Source organism: Musca domestica, unplaced genomic scaffold, assembly GCF_030504385.1.
Source record: "Musca domestica strain aabys unplaced genomic scaffold, Musca_domestica.polishedcontigs.V.1.1 58, whole genome shotgun sequence".
Taxonomy (NCBI): domain Eukaryota; kingdom Metazoa; phylum Arthropoda; class Insecta; order Diptera; family Muscidae; genus Musca; species Musca domestica.
Genome location: NW_026712360.1, coordinates 2,114,228 through 2,139,307, shown reverse-complemented (window position 1 = coordinate 2,139,307; position 25,080 = coordinate 2,114,228). Strand labels below are relative to the sequence as shown.

General features: G+C 33.5%; 1 protein-coding gene across 2 annotated transcripts in view; it reads right to left on the bottom strand.

Moving 5' to 3' along the window:
* The window catches only part of LOC105261560 (transcriptional regulator ovo), a 139,159-nt gene extending 118,971 nt beyond the window's left edge, over positions 1–20,188 (bottom strand). For both annotated transcript variants that reach the window (XM_059128901.1, XM_059128902.1), the window contains exon 1: positions 16,062–20,188. In XM_059128901.1, coding sequence (XP_058984884.1) covers positions 16,062–17,529 — 1,468 coding nt within the window. In that variant the 5' untranslated portion in view covers positions 17,530–20,188. The remainder of the gene's footprint in view (positions 1–16,061) is intronic.
* Between the last annotated feature and the right edge of the window lie 4,892 nt (positions 20,189–25,080).

The following is a 25,080-nucleotide window of genomic DNA, read 5'->3' as shown; positions in this document are numbered from 1 at the left end:
TAAAAGCCATTTACCTACAGGAAGAATTGTTTCGTCATCCTTTGATGAGTTTCTCCAAAGAACCATTTAAAGGAAACCTCAGCGACCCTTCTGAAAATGAGCTTTCTTACAAAAATACGACTTCTTAGATAATTGTGAATTTTAATAATCCAATTTTAGAGAAAGGTGTATCACAGAAGCTTTTTTACCGAGAAGTAGTTTTTTCTTCCAAAATTCTGCCTTAAAATTCGCTAAAAGGAATAATTTTAATGAGCTGTTTTAGAGATGCTTTCAAGGGCCCTTGCTTAGAGAAAGGGATATCATAAAATTGCTTTTAAGGAAATCGTGCCTTAAGAGCTCTTCTTTTGGGATAAAAGGAAATCTTAAAGAAAGGAGGCCTTGCTGGAAATGTTCTGTGGAAAGGATGCTTCTGAGGACCTATTTTTTGAAAATGTAAAAAGGCGCTATTATCGATCCATTCTAAAAGAAGAGGTTATTTCCTTAAAAAATGCCACTCTGCAGAATGGAGAATGGATAATACTTCCAAGGAAAGGATGCTGAAAAGATGCTTTCAATGACCCTTGCTTAAAAAAGCATATCATACAATTGCCTCTAAGGACATAGTGATTTAAGAGCTCTTCCTTTGGAAAAAGATATTTTAAAGAAAGTAGGCCTTCCTGGAACTAATCTCTAGAAAGGCTGCTTCAAAGGACTTTTTTTAGAAAAAAATGGGTACTATTATTTTCTCTAAAAATGCCACCTTACAGAATGGATAGTTTTTAAAATGAGTTTTATAGATCGTATACTTCCTAGGGCCCTTTCTTAGAGTAAGGGGTAAATACGATATTATTTCTTTATATATAGCCTTAAAGAAAGGAGACCCTCATTTTAAGGACCTCATCTTAGAAAAAGTATAATGTAAACCCCTTTGCAGAGAGATAGGGTTAATTTAATCCAAAAAAAATCTGTAATAAAAAAGGATGCTTCTAAGGATCTGTTTTAGACAAATTATGCTTTCAAGGACCATCCAAGGACCCTAGATAAAGGTAGTATTAAGAAATTGCTTGTAGGGAAGGAATGTTTCTTAGGTTGTTCCTTGGAAAAAGGGCATCCTAAAGAAAGGAGGCATTCAACGACCTGTTCAGTGTTCTTGAAAGATTTCTGTAAAGGCCAAATTGATTTTAAGAAAATCATCATTTGATTTTAAGGACCTTTATTACAAGATTTCTTTCTGTCTGCTTTTACAGACAGGATACAGAAAAGGTTCCTTTTTTAGATTTAAGAATTAATTTTATGTTTTCATTATTCCGGAGTAGATTATTTGAGGGCCATTTAATGACAAAAATAGTCCGTTTGGAGCCCATTATTGCAGAAACTGTTCTTTGAGAGATGGCTATAAAAGTAGACATCTAAGGTAAAATTTTATCCTCTACTTGATTTTTTAAAACGAAAAAAATTATCTATCTTTTGAGGGTCCTCTAATGGCCGAAATTGTCCTTTTGGAGCTTCATTGCAGATACTTTCCTTTGAGTGTCCTTACTTACAGACAGGATTCTTGGGGGGTCTGTTTTTACAAAAATGTTGCAGTAAAGGATCCTTTTTATATTTTAAAGTTAATTTTAAGTTCCCATAATTGCGGAATAGATCCTTTTGAGGTCCTCTAATGACAGAAATAGTCCTTTGAGAGCCTATTATTATAGAAGAAGAAGAATAACTTTGAGATAAAATTTTATCTGTGCTTAATTTTTAAGAACGAAAACAAATGCTCTATCCTAATGACAGAAATAGTCCTTTTGGAGCTTCATTGCAGATACTTTCTTTGGGCGTCCTTACTTACATGCAGGATTTTTGGTGGTCTGTTTTTACAGACAGGATGCATAAAAGGATCCTTTTTTAGATTTAAGAATTAATTTTATGTTTTCATTATCCGGAGAAGATTATTTGAGGGTCCTTTAATGACAAAAATAGTCCGTTTGGAGCCCATTATTGCAGAAACTGTCCTTTGAGAGATAACTTATTTAAAAGGATATCTTTGAGGTAATATTTCATCCTGTGCTGCATTTTTTAAAACGAAAAAAAAATGCTTTATCCTTTGAGGCTCCTCTAATCATAGATATAGTCCTTGTGGAGCCCATTATTACAGAAACTGTCCTTTGAAAGATGACTTGTTACAAAAGTAGACCTTTGAAGTAAATTGAATCCCGCGCTTGAATTTTTAAAACGAAAAAAACTGCTCCACGTCAGATTTTGCAATATCCAATACCTAAGCAATTTTTATTTATTTTTTTTTTAATTTACAAATTTTTGAAAAGCATTTCGAATATATATATTTTTTTTTTTTTTTTTTTTTGAATGAAATATCTAATTAAAATCTCTTGTGATTTTTTACCCATTGATTGTTCCAAAAATCTATTTCTAAAACCCATCCAGCAGCAAATTGCAAACTAGCAAATCAAAATGTGTTGTTTTCTTTCCATTTTGCCAAAACAAGTGTGAATCGAATGCAAACAATGAGCAGCAGTATTGAAAAACAAACACACACACACACACACACACACACATAAGTGTTGAACTTTATCCAATACACTTCGTATTGTATCCAATCAAACACATTTCGCCTGGGTTGAGGCACAAGGCGGCCTTTCGAAAATGTCGACTCCAAAATGTATGCAAAACAATGTTTAGCATACAACTCATTCCCCTCTCTTTCCCAGTCTCTGTCTCACTCTCTCCGTGTTTGGTTGTGTCCCTGCTGGCTATGGCATGGATGCTGTGATTTCTACATATCCATCATTCTGTTGCGTTTCCCCCAAAACCAGTTAGTCAAAATGTTGGCAGAAATGACGACTACAACGACAATGACGAACTTTAACCTTTTTTGTTTCCAGTTGCCAGCAACAAAAAAAGTGTTGAGGGAAGAGAAGGAGAGAGAGAGAAATGGATGTTTGCTTGGGATGGCTGCCTTTTCCCCATTCAATATCAATAAGACTTGTTATATTCTCATGTTTGTTCTATAAATATTTGTAAAACACACATCCCTTTTTTTTCTGTGGATGGTCGGATGCAAACTTTTAACCTTTTTAAGGTTTTTTTTTTGCCACATTAGATATTTATGCATTGTAAGGCAAGAAAAAAAGGAAAATGAATGAAAATAAATTGTTATAAAGGGGGGATGTGTATTCTTTACTCCCACTTCTCTCTCTCCCTCTCTCGCTCATCCATTTCTAGTGGTTAACACTTTGGTCTAGTAAGTAATATTTATGTTATGTTTTTTTTTTTTTTTTGTTGTTCATAAATGTCCTGGCCATTTAGTTGGCATATGAAATGGAGTCCTGAGCCTAAAGGGATTTTTAAGACTCTCTTATGGCTAAGCCATTCAAAGTGTCTTTTTAACCGAATTTGTTACAGAATTTATAAGGACTCTATAATCCCTTTCATTTCGGCATAAAATGAAAAATGATAAAATAAATAAGAACTCTTGGGCAGCACTTTTTGGGATTATAAAATGGAAAGTGGCCATATCTCTTGGAGACATAATTGATTTGATCTCGGAGTTTATACACACATATCATCGGGGGTTTAAAATTATCCCTAGAAATCATCCATATAACAAAAATTCTAAAACGCAATATGTATGCTTTATTGTATAACCCTCAGACCCCAAGCTGACCTTGTTAATTTGCCAATTATCCAAACTGATTTGCAACCAATGGCCAATTGTCCCAGTTTTAATTGCAATTAAATCGAAGGACACCAAATTGATGTTGGTGTCTCTGATTTTGAAAACCATTTTTGTCTGCAATTATTTTGAGGCCACTAGGACATTAGTTACCCTCCCAGCAGGGGGTATGGCGTTAAGCAATAACTACTAACTATCTTCTAGCTGTGATGCAAATGCCCATCCGTTACACACTCTATCTCTCTCTTTCTCTCTCCCATTAACTCACACTCAGTAATTTGTTCCCACAGCAATTATTTATCTCTTTTTTTGGGAAGAAATTGATTACATGAAAAGAACATCCTGGAGCTACTAAATGTCACACACTCTTATCTTAATTGGTCATACTTGTTTGCATGCATTCGAGAGATAGGCTCTCAGGCGAAAGCACAAGCATATCCATACATATTAGGCACAAAGGATATTTTTTTCAAAACTTATTCCTAATGTCCTTGAACATACTACTTTATAGAATTATTAATTCAAAAACGAAAGTAATTACACATATTTCAATTTGTTAAATCTTGTTGAAAATTTTTCAGAAAAAAAAATAAAAAAAAAATATACAAAATATATTTTCTAAATTCATGATTTTACACCCCAATTCCTTGAAAACAATTCTTAAAATCTTTACTCTGCAATTTTTCCAAACGCCTTTTTTTGGAAAAAAAAAATTATATTGAGAATATATTTTTTAAATATTTTTTAATATATTTATGAAAATAATTATATCAAAACACCTGAAAATTCTACAAAATATATGGTGCCAAATACGATCGTGACTCGGAAAGACTTTTAAAAGTATTGAGGAAAATAACCATGATTTTCTTTCTAAGGCTTTTGAAAATATTTGTTTAAAAACTGATAGATTTTTGGTCTGGATATCTTTGAAATTTAAAATATTTAGGTTAATAACTTTAAAACTGTTTAATGTAATTAGTCAAAAAAATCTCATAATTATTTTAAAATATTTCTTAAAAAAAATCCTTTTTTGATCTAAATGTCCCTGAAATATTCGTTCAAAACATCCACCATTTGTAAACCTAAATTTCTTGAAAATGCTGGTTTTTACTCTAAAAGTTCTGGAAAATATTTTCTAAAAAATGTTCGCTCTTACACTAAAGTTCTTGAAAAATATTTTTTAAATCCACAGTGTAAAGTTTGAAATCCTTTAAATGTTCACAATTTGTTGTACAGACTCTACAATCTAAGTCCTTAAAATATTTCCTCAACAAATTATTAGTTCTGGCCTGAGAGTAATATTTTATTTTTTATTTTTATAATGTTTTTTGATCTGACTAGCAATCATTTCCTTAAATCCTCTTTTTTAAGAACTTAAAATTTAATATTTAGAATATGAAAAATTTATAAAATAAAATTACCACCGAAAATTGAAAATTATTATTCAGCTAAACCTTAAAAGTAAATCATTAAAAATTGAAGATTTTTGTCCGTCGTTGAAAAAAAAAAACCTTGAAAATTCGGAAATCGGTTTTGCTACTGTTTGATACTATTCCTTAAAAAAAAAATCAATTTTATTTTGAAAATATTTGTGTCCAGCTATTTTGGCCATTAAGTTCATAAAATTTTTTTCTTTCAAAACTCCAGGATTTTTGATGAGAGCGTTTCTTAAAATTTTTGATATTTTGTTCTTCTTTTGAACTTGTCAAATTGTTCCTTCAAAATCCACGGTTTTTGAGGTGAAAGTCTTTGAAAATATTTCTTAAAAAAATGCTTTGTTTTTTACAAAACAGGCAATTTTTTGTCTTGTCAAATCTTTATTAAAAAAAAACAAAAATTTTCCCTAAAAACCCCTGCTAGTCCTTGAAAATATTTATTTCAAATTTTTTTCTCATTCGTCGTTGAAGAAATCTATCAAGGATAAAAACTTGTTCTTAAAGAAATTTAAATTTTTTGCTCTATATTTTTAAATTCCATTTTCTACGATGATTCAGCAGATAGTCCATGAAAATGATTCTTTAAAAAAAAAACAAGAATTTTGCTCCGTTAGTCCGCGAAAATTGAGTTTCTAAATTTTTTTTTTTTTTTTTAATTCTAGTCCTAAAAATATTTATTTCAAAAATTACCAGTCAGCCTTTAAAATTTCTTTAAAAAAATATCCAAAATTTTTGTTTATTTTCTTTTGAAAAACTCAAATTTTCACCATTTTTTAGCAGGCATTCGAAAAAATCTCTAAAGAAGCCCTTAAAATTTCGAAGATTAAAATGTTTCCTCGTTGAAAAAATTCTATCAGGAATTTTGAAAAAATTCTAGCAGGAATTTTTTCAACAAAAAAAAAGAAATCCCCCCTGTCCTTGAAAATGTTTATCAAAAAATCTGCTTTTATTCTTTTAAAAATTCAATTTTTTACGATTTTCAGCAGCTGGTCCTCGAAAATAACCACAACCACAAAAAAAAAATTTTTTCTCTGCTTTGCTTAAAAATTTGATTTAGAAATCGATGTATTTTCAGTTAAGTCCTTGACATTTTTTCTTGTTAGTCCCTGAATATTTTCTTTTGGCAAAATCATGATTTTTGCTTTACCTGTTCTTGTAAAAAGACTATAAAAAACTAGTTTTTTTCTGGAAATCTTAAAAAATATTTGAATATAATTATTAAAAGAAAACTTTACGAAATTGACTTTTTACTCCAAATATGAACTTAAAAATAACATTTTTTTTCTTTTAAAAAAATAAAATTTTTTACGATTTTCAACAGATAGTCCTTAAAAATAATTCTTTAACAAAACCATAATTTTTTCTTTGCTAGTCCTGGTAATGTTTTTTTTTTTTTTTTAAATCGATGAGTTTTCTTCAGTTAGTCCCTGAAAATCTTTGAAAATCTTTGTTAGTCCTTGAAACTTGTCTTCTAACAAATTTGTGATTTTAGCTCTACCTGTTCTTGTAAATAGATTATGAAAAAAAATCAGATTTTCTTCTGGAAATCTTAAAAAACATTCATAAATAATTCTTAAAAAAAATACGATTTCTATTTCTGCTTCAAATATCAACCATTTAAAAAAATGTCAAAGTCATATGCCAGTCCAGGTTTTTTCCAACAAAATATTTTCCAATCAACCCAGTCCATTAAAAATGTAAAAATTTTGTTTTTCACAAAAATTTTCTAATGCCAAGTTTTCCCGAAATTTCCTCCCCAAAAAAAAAAATTCCCATGAATTTCACAAACCTTGAAATGTGTCAAAATATTTGTGACCGTTTTTTAGGGAATGATTTTAGCTAAATGCAAAAAAAAAAACAAAATTCTGGAAAATTTCAAAAGCATAACTTCCTTGTCATTAATTTAAATTGTTCTGCACCACACTTAGCCTCCCCCCAAAACTTTTAAAGACACATAATCTTCATCATCCGCCCCCCCCCCCCTCCATCTCTCTTTGCATGCATGTCTTCATTTCTGAATAATTCTCCCACAAATACTTAAATTAATTACAATTTCATTATTAATGATATTATTTTGATTAAAAGGCAAGACATAAAGACTGAGCAGAGGGTTGGAGGTTGAGGGTTTCTGTACTAACAAGCACATGTTGCTGCGGCCCCTAATGACACTGTCATTAGGGAATTTACGACGACAAATTTTTGCTTAACACGTTTGCATTTTCAAAAAAGCCGCAAACAAGAAAATTGGTAACATCCAAGGCATGCACAGGGAATAAGTAATGAGCGAGAAGCTGATGTCTTCTCCCGCTCCAAAGAGATAAAATGTGTGACAAAAATCCACCTCACACTCTCACACACACACACACACTGCGTGTGATATAAATAAAGCATTTTTTTTAAATAAAAAAAGAAACGCTGATGTATTTTTAGATTTATCCTCCCTTTTGGCATTTTGATTTTGTCGTTTTCGTCCGATGGCATCATTTGCTTTCAAATGTTGCCGCTCGTTACCAGCAGCTTGGCTACTCTGCCCCTGCTGCTGCTGCTGTCGCTTCTGTTCAAGGTTCACAGTCGTCAACCAGTCTACGTGCGTTGAGTTGGCATTTCATTTCACTTTAAAGTTATATTCTCATAAACATGTGCATGCGTAAGCAGGATAATAAACATAAGCTGATGGTTGTTGTTGGTGTTGTTGTTGTCGATATGGATACGGATTCCAATGATGCCGTTGTCGCTGTCTGCATGGATACAGCCAACAGTCACAGAATGTCAAAGGATACTGCTTTTCTTTCCGAATAACACACACTCAGAGCTTCCTTGTGGCCAAAAACCAATTCGTTCGAATAAAAAATTAAAAAAGGAATTTTCACACACACACACACAACTACAGACAATATTCATTGATTATATATTGATGGCTTGAGAATGAATGAATGGCTGGAGATTGGAAAGCCAGCCAGACCAAGGAAGGGAAGAAGAGAGAGAGTGAGTGAGAGAGGAAGGAGATAAGCTTTTGTCAATGTCTGTCTTAAAATATACTTTAGCAATTTCAATTTTTATTGTTTTTGTTTCTTTCTTTTTTTCTTCTTCATCTTCTGTGGTCTCTATCACAGAGACAAGATAAAATAAAATAAACTCAAGTTTTAAATGCATCCAAAGGACAGCGATTGCAGAGGAATCTACATTTCGTCATTGAATAGTTTTTCTTTTCGATTTTATGTTTTTCTCTTGTTTTTCTTCTTTTCCCTCCTCCCACTTCCTTGTTCCCTTGCCGGATTGTAATTGAATTTCCATGTTAATCAAACGCATTATCCTGCCATCAAATATAAATCTACCCGCCAAATATATGTACCGTAATGGCATCATGTTTAACTTAAAGCCACATTTTCATGTTTCTTATTGTTGTTGTTGTTCTTTTTGTATGGTAATCTCTTGTTGTTGTGGGTGAATTCAATTCAATTCATTATCATTTCTTTCTGTTTTTTTTTTTTTTTTTTTTTTTTTTGTTCTTTTCCGCCGTCAAAGCATCTCTCGTAATCCATTCAATTGTGTAAAGATTTTTGCCCACCCCAAAAAGTAAATTAAAAATTACAGAGCATAAGCTGAGCTGATTTGCGTTTTCAACAAAAAAATAAAATAAAATAAAAAAACAGGACAAAAATTAGAATTTTTTTTCAAATATTTTTAAAAAACTTTAAAATATTTAAAAAAAAATTAAAAATCCTCAAAGACCTTCAAAAAATATTTATTTAAAAATCCAAAAAAAAAATTGGAAATCCTTATAAATTTTATATATAAAACCACGATGAGTTATCTGAATGTCCTTAAAAATTGCTCTCAAAAACTCTTTCTTTGGATTGGAAAATCTAATTTTTTTCAAATTCCAGAGCATTTCTTTCGGTTGTCTATGACTTTTTCTTTAAATATTTATTTAAACTATCCTTAAGGTTATCATCAGTAATCACTGAAAATATTTCCTTAAAAAATCCACAATTTTCCATCGTCCTTGAACATATTTCTTCTAAAAATCACGGACCTTAAAATTTTTCTGAAAAAAAAAATCTACGATTTTTTCTCTGCTACTCCTTGAAAATATTCCACAAAACAGGACCAAAATCCTAAATTTTTGATTTCAAAAATTGTTTAAGTAAAGTCCTTAAAATCCATTTTTTTGAAAATCTGTATAAATATTTCTACATAAAACCAGGATGAGTGATCTGAAAGTCCTGCACATATCTTTCGACAAACTATTCCTTGGATTGGAAAATCTAATTTTTTTTTAATTCTAGAGTTTTTCCTTCGGTTGTCTACAAGTTTTAAATATCTGTTTGAAATTTTCCACAGTTAGCCCTTAAACACATTTCTTTAAAATTTCAGTTTTTCTTACCGATAATGTATTTTCCCTGGTAGACCTTAAAATCTTCTGAAAAAATCTACTACTTTTACTTTGTGAGACCTTGAAACGACCCTTTCTAAATTCAAAAAATTTCCTTCTGCTAAGCCTGAAATTAATTTAGTTAGTTAATTAGTTATTGAAAATTTTTCTTAAAAAGTAAAAAAAAAAATTCCTCCGCAAGTCCTTGAACATTTTTATTTCGAACATATCCTGTTATTTGCCCTTCGTTAGTTACGAAAAATGTTTTTTTAAATAACCTCCAATTTTCCACTGTTAGTCCTTAAACATATTTCTATGAAAAATCACAGATTTTCCCACTTTTTTTTTTTTTTTTTTTTTTTTGGAAAAATTTCTTGAAAAATACACGATTTTTCCTTTGTGAGTTCTTGAAAATATTCTTTTACAAATTCAAAATTTTTCATTTTGCTGATCCTCAAAAAAAGTTATGTTATAATTTCAAGATGTTAACTCATATGGTCACCAAAAATATTTCAATAAAAAAAAAATGTTTTTCTCATTTCGACGTTGAAAAAATTCTACCAAGAATCCACGTCTTTTCAAAACTTCCACTTTCTGGGATTTTTCAGCAGCTTTTCCTTGAAAATTATTCTTTAAAAAAAATACGATTTTCGCTTTGTTAGTCCTCGAAAGTATTGCCTTAAAATACTTTTCAAGCTAGTCCTTGAAATATTTATTTCAAAAATTAACTATTTTTCCTCATTTTTCCAAAAATTAATCCCCGTAGTCCTTGAAAAATTCTTTTGTTAAAAATCTAAGTTTTTTGTTCTGACCAAAAAAAACTCCAAAAACTCATTGTTTTTCTCTGTTCGTCGTTGAAAGTATTGCCTAACAATAGCTTTTCTTTAGAAAATGTGATAATATCTACTTCAGAATTAACAGCTTTTCCTCATTTCGTCATTGAAAATAAATTCTATCCAGAATCCATGTTTTTTTTTTTTAAATTTCCTTGTAGTTCTCAACTTAAAAAAAAATAATTTTCACGATTTTTCCTTAAAAAGTTGTTTTAAAAATCGTTGGGTTTTTTCAGTTAGTCCTTGAAAATCTTTCCAAAACTTATTTTTTTGTTAGTCCTTGAAATTTTCTTATAACAAATTCACAATTTTCGTCTGATGCAATTTTTTAAGATTATCCAAGATTATTTCTCTAAGAACACTTGGAAATATTTCTAAAAATACAAAGCACGATGTTTCCTCTGTTCGTCCTTGAAAATGTTCCTTATAAAAATACAAGACGTTTTCTCAGCTAAACCATGAAGAAATTCCTGAATCTTCACCCTGTTAGTCCTTGAAAATAGGTCTTTGAAAAATCAAATATTTCCCCTCATTTAGTCCCTAAAAATATCTCTGTAGATAATTCACGATTTTTTCGACAGAATTTCTTGAAAAATCCTAAAAAAGGTAGATTTTACCAATTTTAGTCCTTGATAATATTTTTAAGAAATCCATGATTCCTTGGAAGCAAAATTTTTTAAAGAGCAAAGAGCTATATATACATTTCCCTGAAAATTTTCCAGCAAAAAATTTTTAATTTTTTTCCGATTTTCCACCTTCAGTCTTAAAAAAATATTTCTTAAAAAAACTTAAAAAAATCAACGAATTTCTCTTAATTCATCATTTAAAAAAAATCGACAAAATCATAGATTTCCCCCAGTTAGTCCTTGTAAATATTTAATAGCAATAATTTTTTAAGATCAATTTTTATGGAATATCCTTAAAAATATTTTTAAAACAATCCAAAATTTTATTCAAAATCCATTTTTTTCTAATTTCTTTGAAATTTCTTGGAAATACCTGATTTTAACTTTAAAACACTTCTATGAAAATCCAAGATTTTCAACATATGATTCTTTGGAATTATTTTTTTTTTTCTTTTTTGAAAAATATTCGTCTTAATTAAATTATTCTGCTCTGTTAGTCCTTAAAACTCACCATTTCGATACAAAAAATATTTTTGTTATAATTGTCCTTGAAAATAATAATTTGAAAATTCCAGGATTTTTTTCTGTTATCCTTGAAGAAAATCTTTTTTGGAAATCCATCATACCATTTTCTAAAATATCTGAATATGTTTCCTAAAAAAAGCCCTGATTATTTATTTAAAAGTCCCTAGAAATGTTTTTTTGGGTAAAAATGTTTTTGTCATAGGAGTTTTTTTAAATAACTTCTGGGGAGAATATCCCAGACAAAAAGCAAGGGAACTGATGAGGATTGGTGGCTCTTTCCGAAACCTAGGTATTCCCTGCCTTACCCCCTGGTAAACATTACCATGGTTCTCCACTAATAAACAAACGTTGTTTTTATAAAAACAACAATAAAGGGATAAAGCCTGACCATTTTGCAACAACATTTGCTGGAAATCAATTATTTTTATTCCAAAGAATCCTTGGAAGAATTACACAAAAAATTCCAAATATCTAACTTTTATAGCCTTCTTTAATTCAAACGAAAAAAATATAAGTTTGTAACACTAAAAGTCCTTCAACCCTTCAGTCTAAAAATATCTACAGGGTTTTCATAGAAATCTTATATTTTCACAATGCCTAGCTTAGACCAAGGATTATAAGTTAACAAAAACTTCAGACTTCTTGAACTTCTTAACCCTTCTGTCAGAAATATTTAAATTTTTTGACAATTTAATCAAGTTTTGTTTTCCTCCACTTCTCTGTCTCTCCATTTCCAACAACTGCGACTTTACAATTCTTCTCAAAATACCCTGGAAAAGTTCATTCCTCTTAAGGGATATTCAAATGTTTATGTGTGTCTGTGTATGCGGGAGGGGGAGGCATTTAATAAAAATTAAAAGAGGATATTTGAAATTCCCAAATATATTCCAAAATTCACATGTCTGGCAAACGCAACGCAGCGCAGCACAGCAATCATATGAAATATTATTATTGTCTGGACTCTTTTCCAAGAAGACAAAGAGAGATAGAGACAAAACCAGAGAGACTGAGAGACTGAGCAAATAATGGCATGGGACTAATCAAACTTAAACAAGGTTGTTAAATAAATTTTTTCTTTATTTTGGTAATTGTAATGCAGAGAAAATAATGTGCCCATCAAACAGGATTTAAAATCAAATAAATCAAAGGATTATTGCTGCAAGTATTTTTGCTGGCATTTTAAACGAATAAAATTTTATGATTATTGCCCGTTTCATTAAGAGATTACATCTTATTAGGTATTCTCGGTTTAATTTGCGAGAGAGACAGAGAGAGAGAGGAAGGGAGAGCGAGAGACTTGTAATTTTAGGATGGTATTTGCAATGAAATTGGGATTTATTTTTGTAAATTAATAAAGAAAATTGTTTAACGAAAATGGTAATTATTTGTGGAATTAAGAGAAAATAGCCAAATCCAAATAATTGTTTATTGTAATATTAAGAAAAATTATTAATTGTAAGTAATCAAAAATTATGAATCCATTGTGAATATGGTGAAATTTTGTAAAAATATTTTTCAATTGAAGAAATTTCCCTAAAATTAAGTTTGATTTGTGATTTGTGTAAGTGATTTGAGCATAAACTTAAAATATAAGAATTTAACACTAAAAAATAAATAAAAATATATATTTTTTAGTAGTAGTTAGAGCGGCAGAAAAAAAAATATTTATGATTTTTCAAAGATTTTAAATATTTTTTATAAAGAAAGGGTTAAAAAATTTCAGAGCGTAAAAAATTGTAATATATAGGGTGAGAGGGAAAAACTGCAACCAATTTCAGACTTCTGTCATTTCCAAGCCACTCGTCCAACAACTGTTTAAATTATTCCAGTGACAGCTCATTATATTTTTACAACCGTACAAAAGCATTTTCCTGAGAATTTTCCAGAAAAAAATTTTCGTCATGGAATTCAAGCGTGATAGGGTGATTTCTTTATATTTGGCTGGTAAACCACAGGTGGCTATCGTTAGAGCACTCCAGCATTTAAATGTGAATAAATCTTTTGTGTCACGTATCATCGCTCGATACCGTGATACTGGTAACATAGCCCGACGTCAAGGAAGTGGACGGAAGAAAACAGCAGCAACATCAGCAGAAATGGTTCGAAAAGTAAAGAACCGACTTGATCGAAACCCAACCGCGTCGCAGTGGCTGAAAAATGGCTCGTGAGCTGAATATATCGCTATATTCCTTTCGGCAAATATTGAAGAATGAGCTCGGGGTAAAGACATTGAAATTCCAAAAAGTACAAGAACTTACACCTCATCAGAAAGAAAGTAGACTCAAAAGAGCTAAAGAGTTGCTTCGCTTGGCCGAAAGTGGTGAACAAACGAATTTGGGTTTCTCCGATGAGAAACATGAAAACATTCGTTGTCCAGCAGTTTGTAAACAAACAAAAGGATCGTGTTTACTTGCCAAAGAGGTCAGCTGAAAATGTGCACCTTCGGTTGGCCACCAGAACTTAAGCGCCGGCCATGGTAATGGTGTGGGCCGCCATAACAGCCGATGGTCGCTCTCCGCTCGTATAAATGGACCGTGGCATCAGAATAAATGGCGAATATTATCGCGAAAATATTCTGGAGGGTGTATTAATGCCTTGGGCAGGTAAACATTTTGACCGCTGACCTTGGACATTCCAACAGGACTCAGCACCATCGCACTCAGCACGCCACTGCCACCCAAGAATGGTTGCAAATTCCAAGCGCACAATGGCCACCAAAATATCCAGATACCAATCCGTTCGACTATTTCGTCTGGAGTATTTTGAAAGGCAAGGTTGGTACTAAAAAATACCAAAGTGCCGATCACCTCAAGCAAGCGCTTCGCCGGGAATAGACCAAAAATAACGCAGAACAGAGAACATTCGGGCATCGTGTGATGGTTTCATTGTCCGTTTGAAGGCCATAATTCGTGCCAAAGGTGACCAATTCGAACAAATCTAAACTTATTCTTAAATTTGATGATATTTCCGACATTTTTTGCTTGCATTCAATAAAATTTGGAAAAAAAAATGTAAAAATAATGGCGTTTGACTTTGCAGTTGCAGTTTTTTTTTTATCTCACCGCGTATTTCCCCGAATCTCGCTGTTATGGAATGAATATTACGGCTGTGGGTAACAAATATAACAAATCGGATGAACATTATATATGGGAGCTATAGCTATATCTTAACCGAGTTCCACCAAATTTGACATACTAGCTTCTAGACTCAATTCGGTCGTAAGTGCCAAATTCCATCCCATTTGGACAAATAATACACGTTTGGTGCACAATAAAAGGTAAATCGGACGAAGTTATACATGGGAGCGATATCCAAATCTGAACCGATCTCGATAAAATTTGGCATACTTATTTTCAGGCCTAATTTGGTTGTATGTGCAAAATTCCATACTATTCGGGCTGATATTACACGTTTGGTGCACAATAAAAGGCAAATCGGACGAAGATATGTATATGGGAGCTATAGCCAATTCTGAACCGATCTCGATAAAATTTGGCAGAGGTATTTCTAAGCTGAATTTGATATATTTCTCTGAATATCGTTGTTGCAGAGTGTATATTACGGCCGTGGAGAAGAAATATCAGAAATCGGATGAACATTATATATGGGAGCTATAGCTATATCTGAACTGTTTTCGATCAAATTTGGCATACTAGCTTCTAGACTCAATTCGGTCGTAAGTGCTGAATTCCAACCCATTTGGACAAATATTAGACGATTGGTGTACAATAAAAGGTAAATCGGACGAAGTTATGTATGGCAGCAATATCTACATTTTGACCGATTATCTCCAATTTCAATGGGGTTCGTACTTGGATCAATCTAATGATTTGTGTAAAATTTCACTTGGATCGGGCAAAAAATGCGACCAGTACTTTGTTTACAAGAATACATGGACAGACAGACGGACGGACATGGATAAATCGACTCAGAATGTGATTATATGCAGATCATCAAAAGGAACTATGGGTCTATCTCATTTCCTTTTCCCTGTTACAAACAAATGACCCTGACCACCTTGTGGTGTAGGGTATAAAAATCCAAAAATGGTTTTCAAAATTTAATGCCTTTACATTCTTGGCTGCAGAAGTTCTTACCAGAGTTTTCCTTAAAAATTTTCAAAATAAGACCATGGACATGCTGTTATTTCAATTTTCCTGATTACAATTTTTTTCAGATTTTCCCTATCATCGCTTTGTGGGGAATAAAACAAAGACGACACAAAAATTTTTCCCTCGAAATTTTTGACTCCCGTCTTTTTTCTGAATTCAATCCTCTTACATTGTTGGCTATAGAAGTTCTTATCGCCGTTTTCTTCAAAGTGGACCGAGGCGGAGTCATTTTCGGTATTTTCTTTAAATTTGTAAATAACAAAAGGAAAAACATTTTCCATTCTCACTCGCCGATAAAACAAAAAAACCTTCAGTTTCTTCCAAATTTAATAGCTTCAAATTATTGACAAAGAAATCCAATTTTTCCCTGAAATTTTTTTTTTAAAACAATTTTCCAAAAATAAATTTTCAAAATATCCTTTTTGATTTCCCTTAAAAATTCCCCAAATTTCAAAAAAAAAAAAAAAAAAGAGATTTTCAAAAATTGTCCACTTACCAATTTGTGGCACATCGTATTGCCTTTGTCCACGCGCTGAGCGCAGCATTAACTGATTGGCCAGGCTGTGGGGTGACGATACAGCTGCTGCGGCAGCGGCAGCGGCTGCCGATGACATGCCAGCTGAACCGCCACCACCTGAACGCTTGTGATTTGGATGTAACAGCTGATCGGGTTTTTGTTGTTCACCAATGGCTGATACTATGTTGTTGTTTGTGGCGGACGAGCTATTGGCTTTTTCGGTTTTATTCTGCTGCTTGTTGTTCTTGTTGTCTGGGTGATTATCCATTTGCGACTCCTTGAATTCATTTAAATGGGGATTAACTTTACTGGTGGCCGTGGCCTCCGAATTGGCCAGCGAGAATTTATGGGTCGACTGGGCGGCCTTAAAATAGTGCGGCTGCTGTTTGTTCTTTTGCCCGAAAATGTTGCGTGGCAATTGTTGTTGCTGTTGCATTTGGGCACGTTTGCGTTGCCATTTCTGTTGCAGGCGTATGTTGTTGGCATATTTGTTGTTGTTGGCGTTGGTGTTGCTGTTTGTGTTGTATTGATGTTGCTGCGAGGTGTGGTGTTTTGGTTGCTGTAGCGGTTGCTGTTGCTGGCCTTTTTCTAAAAATTCCTGCAGGGTATGGGGCAGGGCCTCCATTTGCGGTTCCTGGGCCTGATAGCCATAGGGATTTTGTGCATGATGGACCTGCTGATGATAGCCAGGGAATTGAGGAACATTGTGATGTTGCTGTTGTTGTTGCTGCTGATGTTGGAATCTCTCCTTGTTTTCCTCGGCCATGAGATCCTCCAGATAGGCATAGCCATCTAGATCGGGGAAGGCATCCTCCTCATCGGCCATTTGTTCCAATTCCATGAATTCATCCAAATCCAGATTGTGAGGACTTTCAAAATCCCTCTCTGCCGGTTGTACAACCCGACCATACTCATATTTGGTGGGTCTTCGTAGAGGTTCATAGCTTAGCTCATCCTCATAGTCTTCCTCGTTCATGAGCGGCGGGGCCGGCTGTTTGACCACACTGCCAAACATGACATTGCGGGCCTGTTGATTAAGCCAATTGGAGTATTCGCTGTCCATGTCATCGACGGGATGCATTTTTATGCGGCCGGTTATCACGGGTCGGCCATGGTAACCAGACTCCTCGGCCGTCTGCTTGGCCAGGCCAATGGCCATTAGACGTTCTCTCTCCCTTTGGGCCAAATCGGCCAGCTCCTCATTTAGGCGATTCGAGGAACTTTGAAATGGATTTGAGGAGGGATTTTTTAGCTGTCCCGCTGATGTCAAATGGGGCCCAGAGGAACTGTGGCTGGACATGGCTGCCGAGTTGGGAGAGCCGCCACTACTGCTGCCACCACTGCCTCCGCCTCCACCTCCACTATTCGAACCCGTTAAATGCAGGGCATAGAGGCCGCCATTGACCAGCAGCACACAGACCAGCGTCTGTATCAGTGAGAAAAACATTTTCCTTTTGTTCAGGCTTTTCAAATGGTCACTGATGCTGGGCGGTATTTTTGGAGTAAGTTTGGAGTCTGGCAAATGTTGAAACGTAATCTTGATGGGTTTTGTCTAATCACAAGTTGGAGTAAAGTTTTTGGGGGGTTTTGAGAGGTTTTCTGGAGAGGATTTCCTTCTTTGTTTTTTTGTCTCTCAGGAATCGTTTAACAAATATCCTTGGCCTGGGATTTGTTAAATTCACAATGGATCATTTTTTTGTGGCGGAGGGAAGGGAAAGGGTTTAATTTGCCTTGCCAATACTTTATGCCGTTTGGAACACCTTGTTTGTTTCCTGTTTTAGCTTCGTGCTCCGGCTATTTCCAGGATAATTTGATATTTTGCCAAGAATTGCTGGCTCTGAGAGAGAGAGTGTGCGTTGCCTTCCTTTGACTTGTTTTCTGTTTCGCCGAGTTTTTTTTTTGGCTTTAAGGCTTTTCCACCTTGCTTGGGTGTCTCTTGTGTGTGTCTGCCTGTCCTGACTTGAGGAGCTTAGGTGGCTGGCTGGCTGTCTGTCTGCCTGTCTCTGGCCAGAACTTCACTAAACAAACACCCAGAAGTTTGTTGTTGTTGTTTTTGTTATGTCTTTGCTTTTGGCTTGTTGCTTCCGTTCCGTTTTAACGTTGCTCGGTGGTAAGGGTATAGAGAACTTCTACTTCTTCTTGCCTCCTGCCACTACTGCTGGCTTTAAGTTATATATGTTTTTTTATTCCTGATGTTTATGTTGCAGGTTCTTGTTTTCCGTTCCTTCGTTTGTTCTTCGTCTTTTTTTGGTTTCTTTGTCAGTTTCTGTTTTCTGGGGGTAATCCAGGGGGAGGGTAGTTGGAGGTGTAGAAGAAGTTAGTATAGAAATATGTAAACTGTTTCCTTTTGTTGTTATTATTCGTGTTGTTGTTGTTGTTGTTGAGCAGTCTTCAGTCCGGCCCTCTCTTCTTCCTGTGGCCGTTGGAGTTCTGGCTATTTTGTCTGCCTGGGTTTCTCGGTTCTGACTAGTAGTTCTACCTAGGCTGGTAGAATGATGAGAATGAGTTGCTGTCTAGCAGGTCTAGAGCTAAGCAAAGTACTTTTCTTATGTACAAATATGTTACTATGTATGTGTGTATGTCGGTATGTGTGTAACAAGTATGAGTCTTTGTGTTTTTCCGGGTTCCTGGTTTATTTTTTTCTTCTAATGGCCGGCTATTTTAGTTTTCTTGTTTTTTTTCTTTGCCCACTTCTTGCACTGGTCAATAGCTTTAATAAGCCTTATTTGTGTCTGCTACCGGGTATTCCAGGCCAAAATAAACTGGTTATCCTTTTAGGGCTTCTTGGGGAGTTTTCAAAAAAAAATCCAAAAAAGGCCCTCTTTGAGAATTTTTTTTTTTTTCAAATCAAGCAAGGCCGACGGAATGTTAGATAAAAATTTTTAGTTATTGTTTTTTTTTTTTTATTTCAGCTTTTTTTTTATTTTTAGGTTAAGGAACTTTATTTGTTTTATTGAAAAAAAGCAACTGGTGCTTTAATTATTTTTTCGTTATTTAGAACTGAAACAAGTTTTATTTTCTTTAAGGAAAAACAGAACAACACATTAATTTTTTGGTAACTCAAAACTGAAACTCTTTTCAAAATTTGCACAAAAAATTATTATTTTTTTTTAAATAAATTTAAAATTTTTCCAAAGTATTTTTTCAAAAATTTTCCAAAAGGTCTTATTTTTTGGCCTTTTTTATTTATTTTTTAAATAACTTTTTTTTTGATGCCTTTGACCAGGAACTGTGTTAAGTGTTGGGGCAGATTTTTAAAACTGTAAACACTTGTTTTCGTCTTGGCTTATTTAGGCCAACTTGCTTCCCCGTTATGCCGTGCCGTGCCGTGCCTTTGTTTCTTTTTTAGACTTTACAAAAAGGTGTTGACTTTGCACTTTTTTTTACACTTCTTTCAACTATTTCTCTTTCTTTTTTTTTTAGGTTATCTTACGAATTTTTCCTTTACTTTTTCATTCCTTATTTTTCCACCAAAAAATTGATTTCTTTTTTATTTCGCTCTCACACTTTTCTTATTTATTTGTTTTGTTAAATTATTTATTTTTTTGGTTAAATTCTTTCTTGAGACTCTTTTCTTTTTTTTTTCTTTTGAATAATTTTTAATAACACAACAATTTTGTTGTCCTTCCTATCATATGAACCGACGAGCAAGGACTCGTCGTCTCAGCAGGTTTCGCCTGTTTGTCTACTGTTAGAAATGCTCGCATTCGCTTAAGTGCTGCTACTAATGCTGCTGCTGCGCCTAACACAACTGATATATTAAGTACTTGGCTGGCTGGCTGACTAGCACCCATCCATAATGTTACACTCCAAATGCTGCTGCTCTTAAGCCAGTTGTAGTTGTAACTCTTGTTCTCTTACGAAACAACAACAAACCCCAACTGGTGGGCTATGTAATGGTATTCGTTTGAAATTTCTAAAAACGACAACTTGCTTCGTTCGTTCGTCATTCGTATTCATGCCGTCTGTGCTGATGATGATGACTGAAGAATCAGCAGTCGCTGTAGCAGCAGCAGAGTGCCTGGCTAAATGATGACGATGTTTGGTTCAGGCACAACAAAACCAGCCGCTTTACTTTACTTCAATTCCATTCAGCTCAACCACTTGTTTTGCACATTGCCAACACATTCGAACATTGAATGGAACAACTCTCATTCACTCTTGCCATGCCATGTCATAACGTCACAGCAATTCATAACTCTATGCCACTCTCTTTAGAAAATCTCTTACATTTTTCCCACAACTCTCTTTACACAGATTTGCAGTTCTCCAAAAAAAAAAAAAAAAAAAAAAAAACACAACACAAGACACTTAGACCGCCCGCCGCCCTTTTGTTTGTATTCAACAGCCCATATGTTTTTCTTACGGCAGCTACTCTTTCCAGCAGCACACCAGCCAGTCAGCCTGCCTGCCTTTGCCTTTGCCTGGCTTAGCTAACCGTTATACCCATAGAAAGAAGAAGAAGAAGAAGCAGCAGCACAAGACAAAAATGTGGTCTGGTTTACACACGCATTGTCATAGACCCAGTCTCGCACACACACACACACTCACAGCACCGGCAACACAACATCAGTTACACTGCTACTGTTGTTGTTATTATTTTTGTTGTTATTGCTGTTGGCTTTGCTTGTTCCTTTATGCAAAGTAATGTTTATTTTTAGTTACACAAGTCCTTTATTTATTTCAACAGCAACAAAAACAAAAACCAACTCATTCACTCACTCAGAGGGCACACACAGAAACACACTCTGAACACTCATTCACACACACTTCCAGTCTCTCTCTCACACATTCTCGCTCTCTGTACAAATTCTTACTCAACCATTATCATATGGTTCACAGTACAAGGAGGCAAGTTAAATTTCTCCATGGGAGAAAGGTAGGGATACTCTCTGTCTCTCTCGGAGTGTGTGTTCGTTTGTGTGTGGGTTACAATGGGAAAATAAACAGCATAACATACTTAACGTGTGTTGTTATTATTATTATTATTTTTACATTTTGTTTACAACAATAGAAAATAGCTATTTTTATTGAAAAAAAAAAAAACAAATTAGAATAGCTAATAAAAACACTCATACCCTCAAATGGACGAGAGGTGATATATTTTTGCGTAATTCATGAAATGTATCAATTTCAATGGATTTGTAAATTCTATTTAGATTAAGCCAGGTACCAATTGGGAATTGTCATAGAGTTATGAGAGATTGTATTCCATAAAAATAAGATCTGCAGCAGAGCTACAAAAGGATCACTTGCCTTTATATTAACTGCTGAATGAAAGGAAGACTCATAGTAAAAAAACCAGTAAACATTGTAATACATGAAGAGAGAAAAGAGAAAAAAGTTTACTATTACTGAATGCAGGGATTTATCCAGTGTGGGCCGAAAGGTCAATTTCGAAATGACTACTTTTCAGCCATTATTGTATATTTGACATGAAAAAGTATTTTTTTTTTTTGTTCGAAATAGTTTCGAAATGCATATCTGGGTACGTCCATGATTAAAAAAATCGGAAAATTATTGGAAGACTTGAACAAGAGTTGTTGAAGATCTTCTTCCCTAGGGCCTTTAAACTACCTTAAACGGATAAACGCTGAAAAGTGTTTCTGTGGTTTTCATGGAATAACTTTGCAAGGATCCTTAAAATACTTAAAATCAATCGATACTATACTATGTGGGGCCTATGGCGATAAGGAGAATTATATTTTTTTTTCTTTTTTTTTTTACAGTAAAATATTTTTTCGAAATTTTGTCAGGAACCAGCAAATGCCGAAAAGTAGGATGTAGAATTTCATGGCAAGTATTAAAGACTTACAAAGAGGAATTTTTAACAACTTGTTTGTGACACCCAACAAGAATCTGGCTTACCGCCAGGATTTTTTAAAGAATTTTTAAAGGCACCCTACTGGAATTACCAAGAGATTTTTTAGAATTTTTTAAAGCACTCCATAGGCCCTTACACGGAAATATTTTGAGTTTTCAGAGGCACTTATAATAGCTTTTTAAATACTTTTTTGGGGCATCCATCGTGGGTTTTATAAAGAATTTTCAGGGACACCTCAAAGGCTTTATGGGAATTTTTTAAAGCAATTTTAAATGGAAAATTTTTAAAGATTTTTATTAAATCATTCTCAGAAGCAACTTTAGGCCGTAATACGGGGATTTTTTTAAATAATTTTTAGAGACTTTTTTACCATTTTTAGTGTCGTCCTATAGGTCCTCCCACGGGGATTTTTAAGAGACACCCAATGACATTTTTTTTAAGATTTTTTTTGAAACCCTTAGGTCCTAATTCGGAAATTTTTTCAAAGAATTTTTCTCTCAGACATTACCACAGAGATTATTTTAACAATTTTTAGTGTCGCCCTATAGGTCCTGCCACAGTGATTTTTTAGCGACCCCTAAAATGAGGTTTTTAAAGAATTTTTAGAGGTCCCCTTAGGAGCATTTTTTTTTTTTTTTTTTTTTTTTTGAAAAATGTTTCAGGCAATTTTAAGGCCTTACCACAAGGATTTTTTAAAACGTTAACGGGCACCCAATGAAGTGTTTTTCAAATTTTTCTAGGCCTTTTAAAGACCCTACTACGGGACATTACAGCGAGAACTTTTTTAGAATTGTTAAAGGCCTATTTTTAAGAATTTTCAAAAACTCCCAATACTGCCCAATACTGAGATTTTTTAAGACATTTTATAGACCTCTCAGGCGTTGGAATGGGTTTTTTTTTAACATTTTTCAGTGGCTGGTGCTGCGAAATTTTAGTGGCACTTAAAGTTGGATTTTTTAACGAATTTTTAGAAGCCCCTTAAAGGGCATTTTTTAAAAAAAAATTTTAAGGCAACTTAAAGGATTTTTTAAGACGTTTATATGGGCAATCAATGAAGTTTTTTTTAAGAATTTGTAATGACACCCTACGTTGTTGCTAAATAAGTTTTAAGTTTGATCCTACCCAGGGATTTTCTAAAGAATTTTCAAATATATTTAAAGCATTACCTCAAAGATTTCTTTGAACTGTTAGAGGAACATTTTTTAGGAATTTTTAAAAACTCGTTATGTGGGGTGTTTTTTATTAAATTTTATTGGCAACCTTAGGACCTAATATAGGGATTTTTTATGAATTTGTATAAAGTCTTAGACATTACCAAGGGGATTATTTTAACATTTGTTAGAAGCGTCTTATAAAATTATTTAATAAAATTTTTAGAGACCCCCTTAAGGACATATTTCTTAGAATTGTTTGAGGCAACCTTAAGCCTTTCCACGAGGATTTTTCTTAATTATTTTTAGAGGCACTATATATGTCTCTCAATATAGAGGCATACAACGAATTTTTAGTGGCGCCCAACGTAAACCAATTTGTTTAAGGTAATCTTAGGCCTTACCACGAGGATTTTTTTAAATGATTTTTAGAGGCACTATATATCCCTCAGGGGATTTAAAAAATAGAGGCATATAACGTAGTTTTTTCAACGAAATTTTAGTGGCGCCCAACGTAAACCAATTTTCGATAGACATTTAGTTGGTGTTTTATAAAACTCCGTCTTAATTGCGACTATACAGCAGCAGTGAACTCAAATGACATATTTCAAACTTACTGAATTTTGCTGAATACTATGAATACTATGAATACCTGTTTGTATATTTAGTATCCTTCTAACTTCCGAAAATGCAGGTATACGTTACTCTCACATGAAAACATACTCTAAATTTGGTTTTTATCAGTTCACTAAATACCATAAACAGTATTCGTTACATTTCAGTACCTTTAGTACCCTCTTCGATCGAATTTGGAAAAATGAAGACAGATCTTGTATTCATTTCGATTTTCTAACTTTATCTGTTTGCTTAATAGCGATATCCATCATTTGGTACTATTTAGTACTTTTAGTACCTTTTCAATGGGAATTTGTAAAAAAAATTCCAGAATTTTAGGTTCTCCCATTCGTTAAATGTTGAGGCATCGCATTTTGTACCGTCTAGTACTTTTAGTACCCTTTCGGAAAATGGACTGACCCACATATCAAATATCAGTCATAAATAAGCTTTTTGGTGTAATAATATATTACGATCATGGGCTGGAGGGTATAATTATAACCTCAGCAAAAAATATTGAATTATTACAACAAAGTAATTTTATAATCGGAAAAAATCTTGATCATATTATTATGTTCCATTTTTCTTACTCACATCCAAATACGCACACATCCATACCGTAATCCTTAGTCGGGTGGGGGTGGTAACGATGATGAGTAAAATGCCATATGATAGAATAAGGATTGCACGAATCATAACTATGTTAAGCGAAGGAAGCGAGAGGAGAGGGGGCGAAAGGGTAAAAGGCAGTCATAATAAAACAATGTCATCTAATAAGCCAACCAGCTAGCCAGCTGTTTTTGTTAACGGCATATTAATAGACGGTAAACTAAATTTAGTCCTAATATCGTAAATATTGCAATAGTTAGAGGTATCAATAATAAAATGCCGGAATGTCACCATAATAGCTGGTAATATTTAGAATGACATTAATAATAATAGCTGTGTTGCTGTTATTACCGACGCTTGACATTTATTGGAAAAAATGTTAGAATAATTAAAAAATATATTATGGATCTTTAGGAGGGGGGACTAGAAAAAAATATTGACCCCCTCAAATGTTATTTCATGATTGAAATAAATAATTTCGTGTAATTGATGAATTCGGAGGAAGGTGTTCAAAATTAAAAAAGGGTTATAAATCGATATTAAATTAACTTAACTTATATTGAGGTTAGAAATTAGTAATCAGACCTTGGGCGTTGGGGTTGATATACAGGGTGAGATAAACAACTGCTGCAACTTCAGACTGCTGTCATTGCTAAGTCACTCGTCCGACAGCTGTGAAAATTACTCTAGTGACAGCTCATTATATTGTTTACAAGCGTACAAAAGCATTTTCGTGAGAATTTTCCAGAAAAAAAAGTTATTCGTGATGGAGGAATTCAAGCGGGATAATGTGATAGCC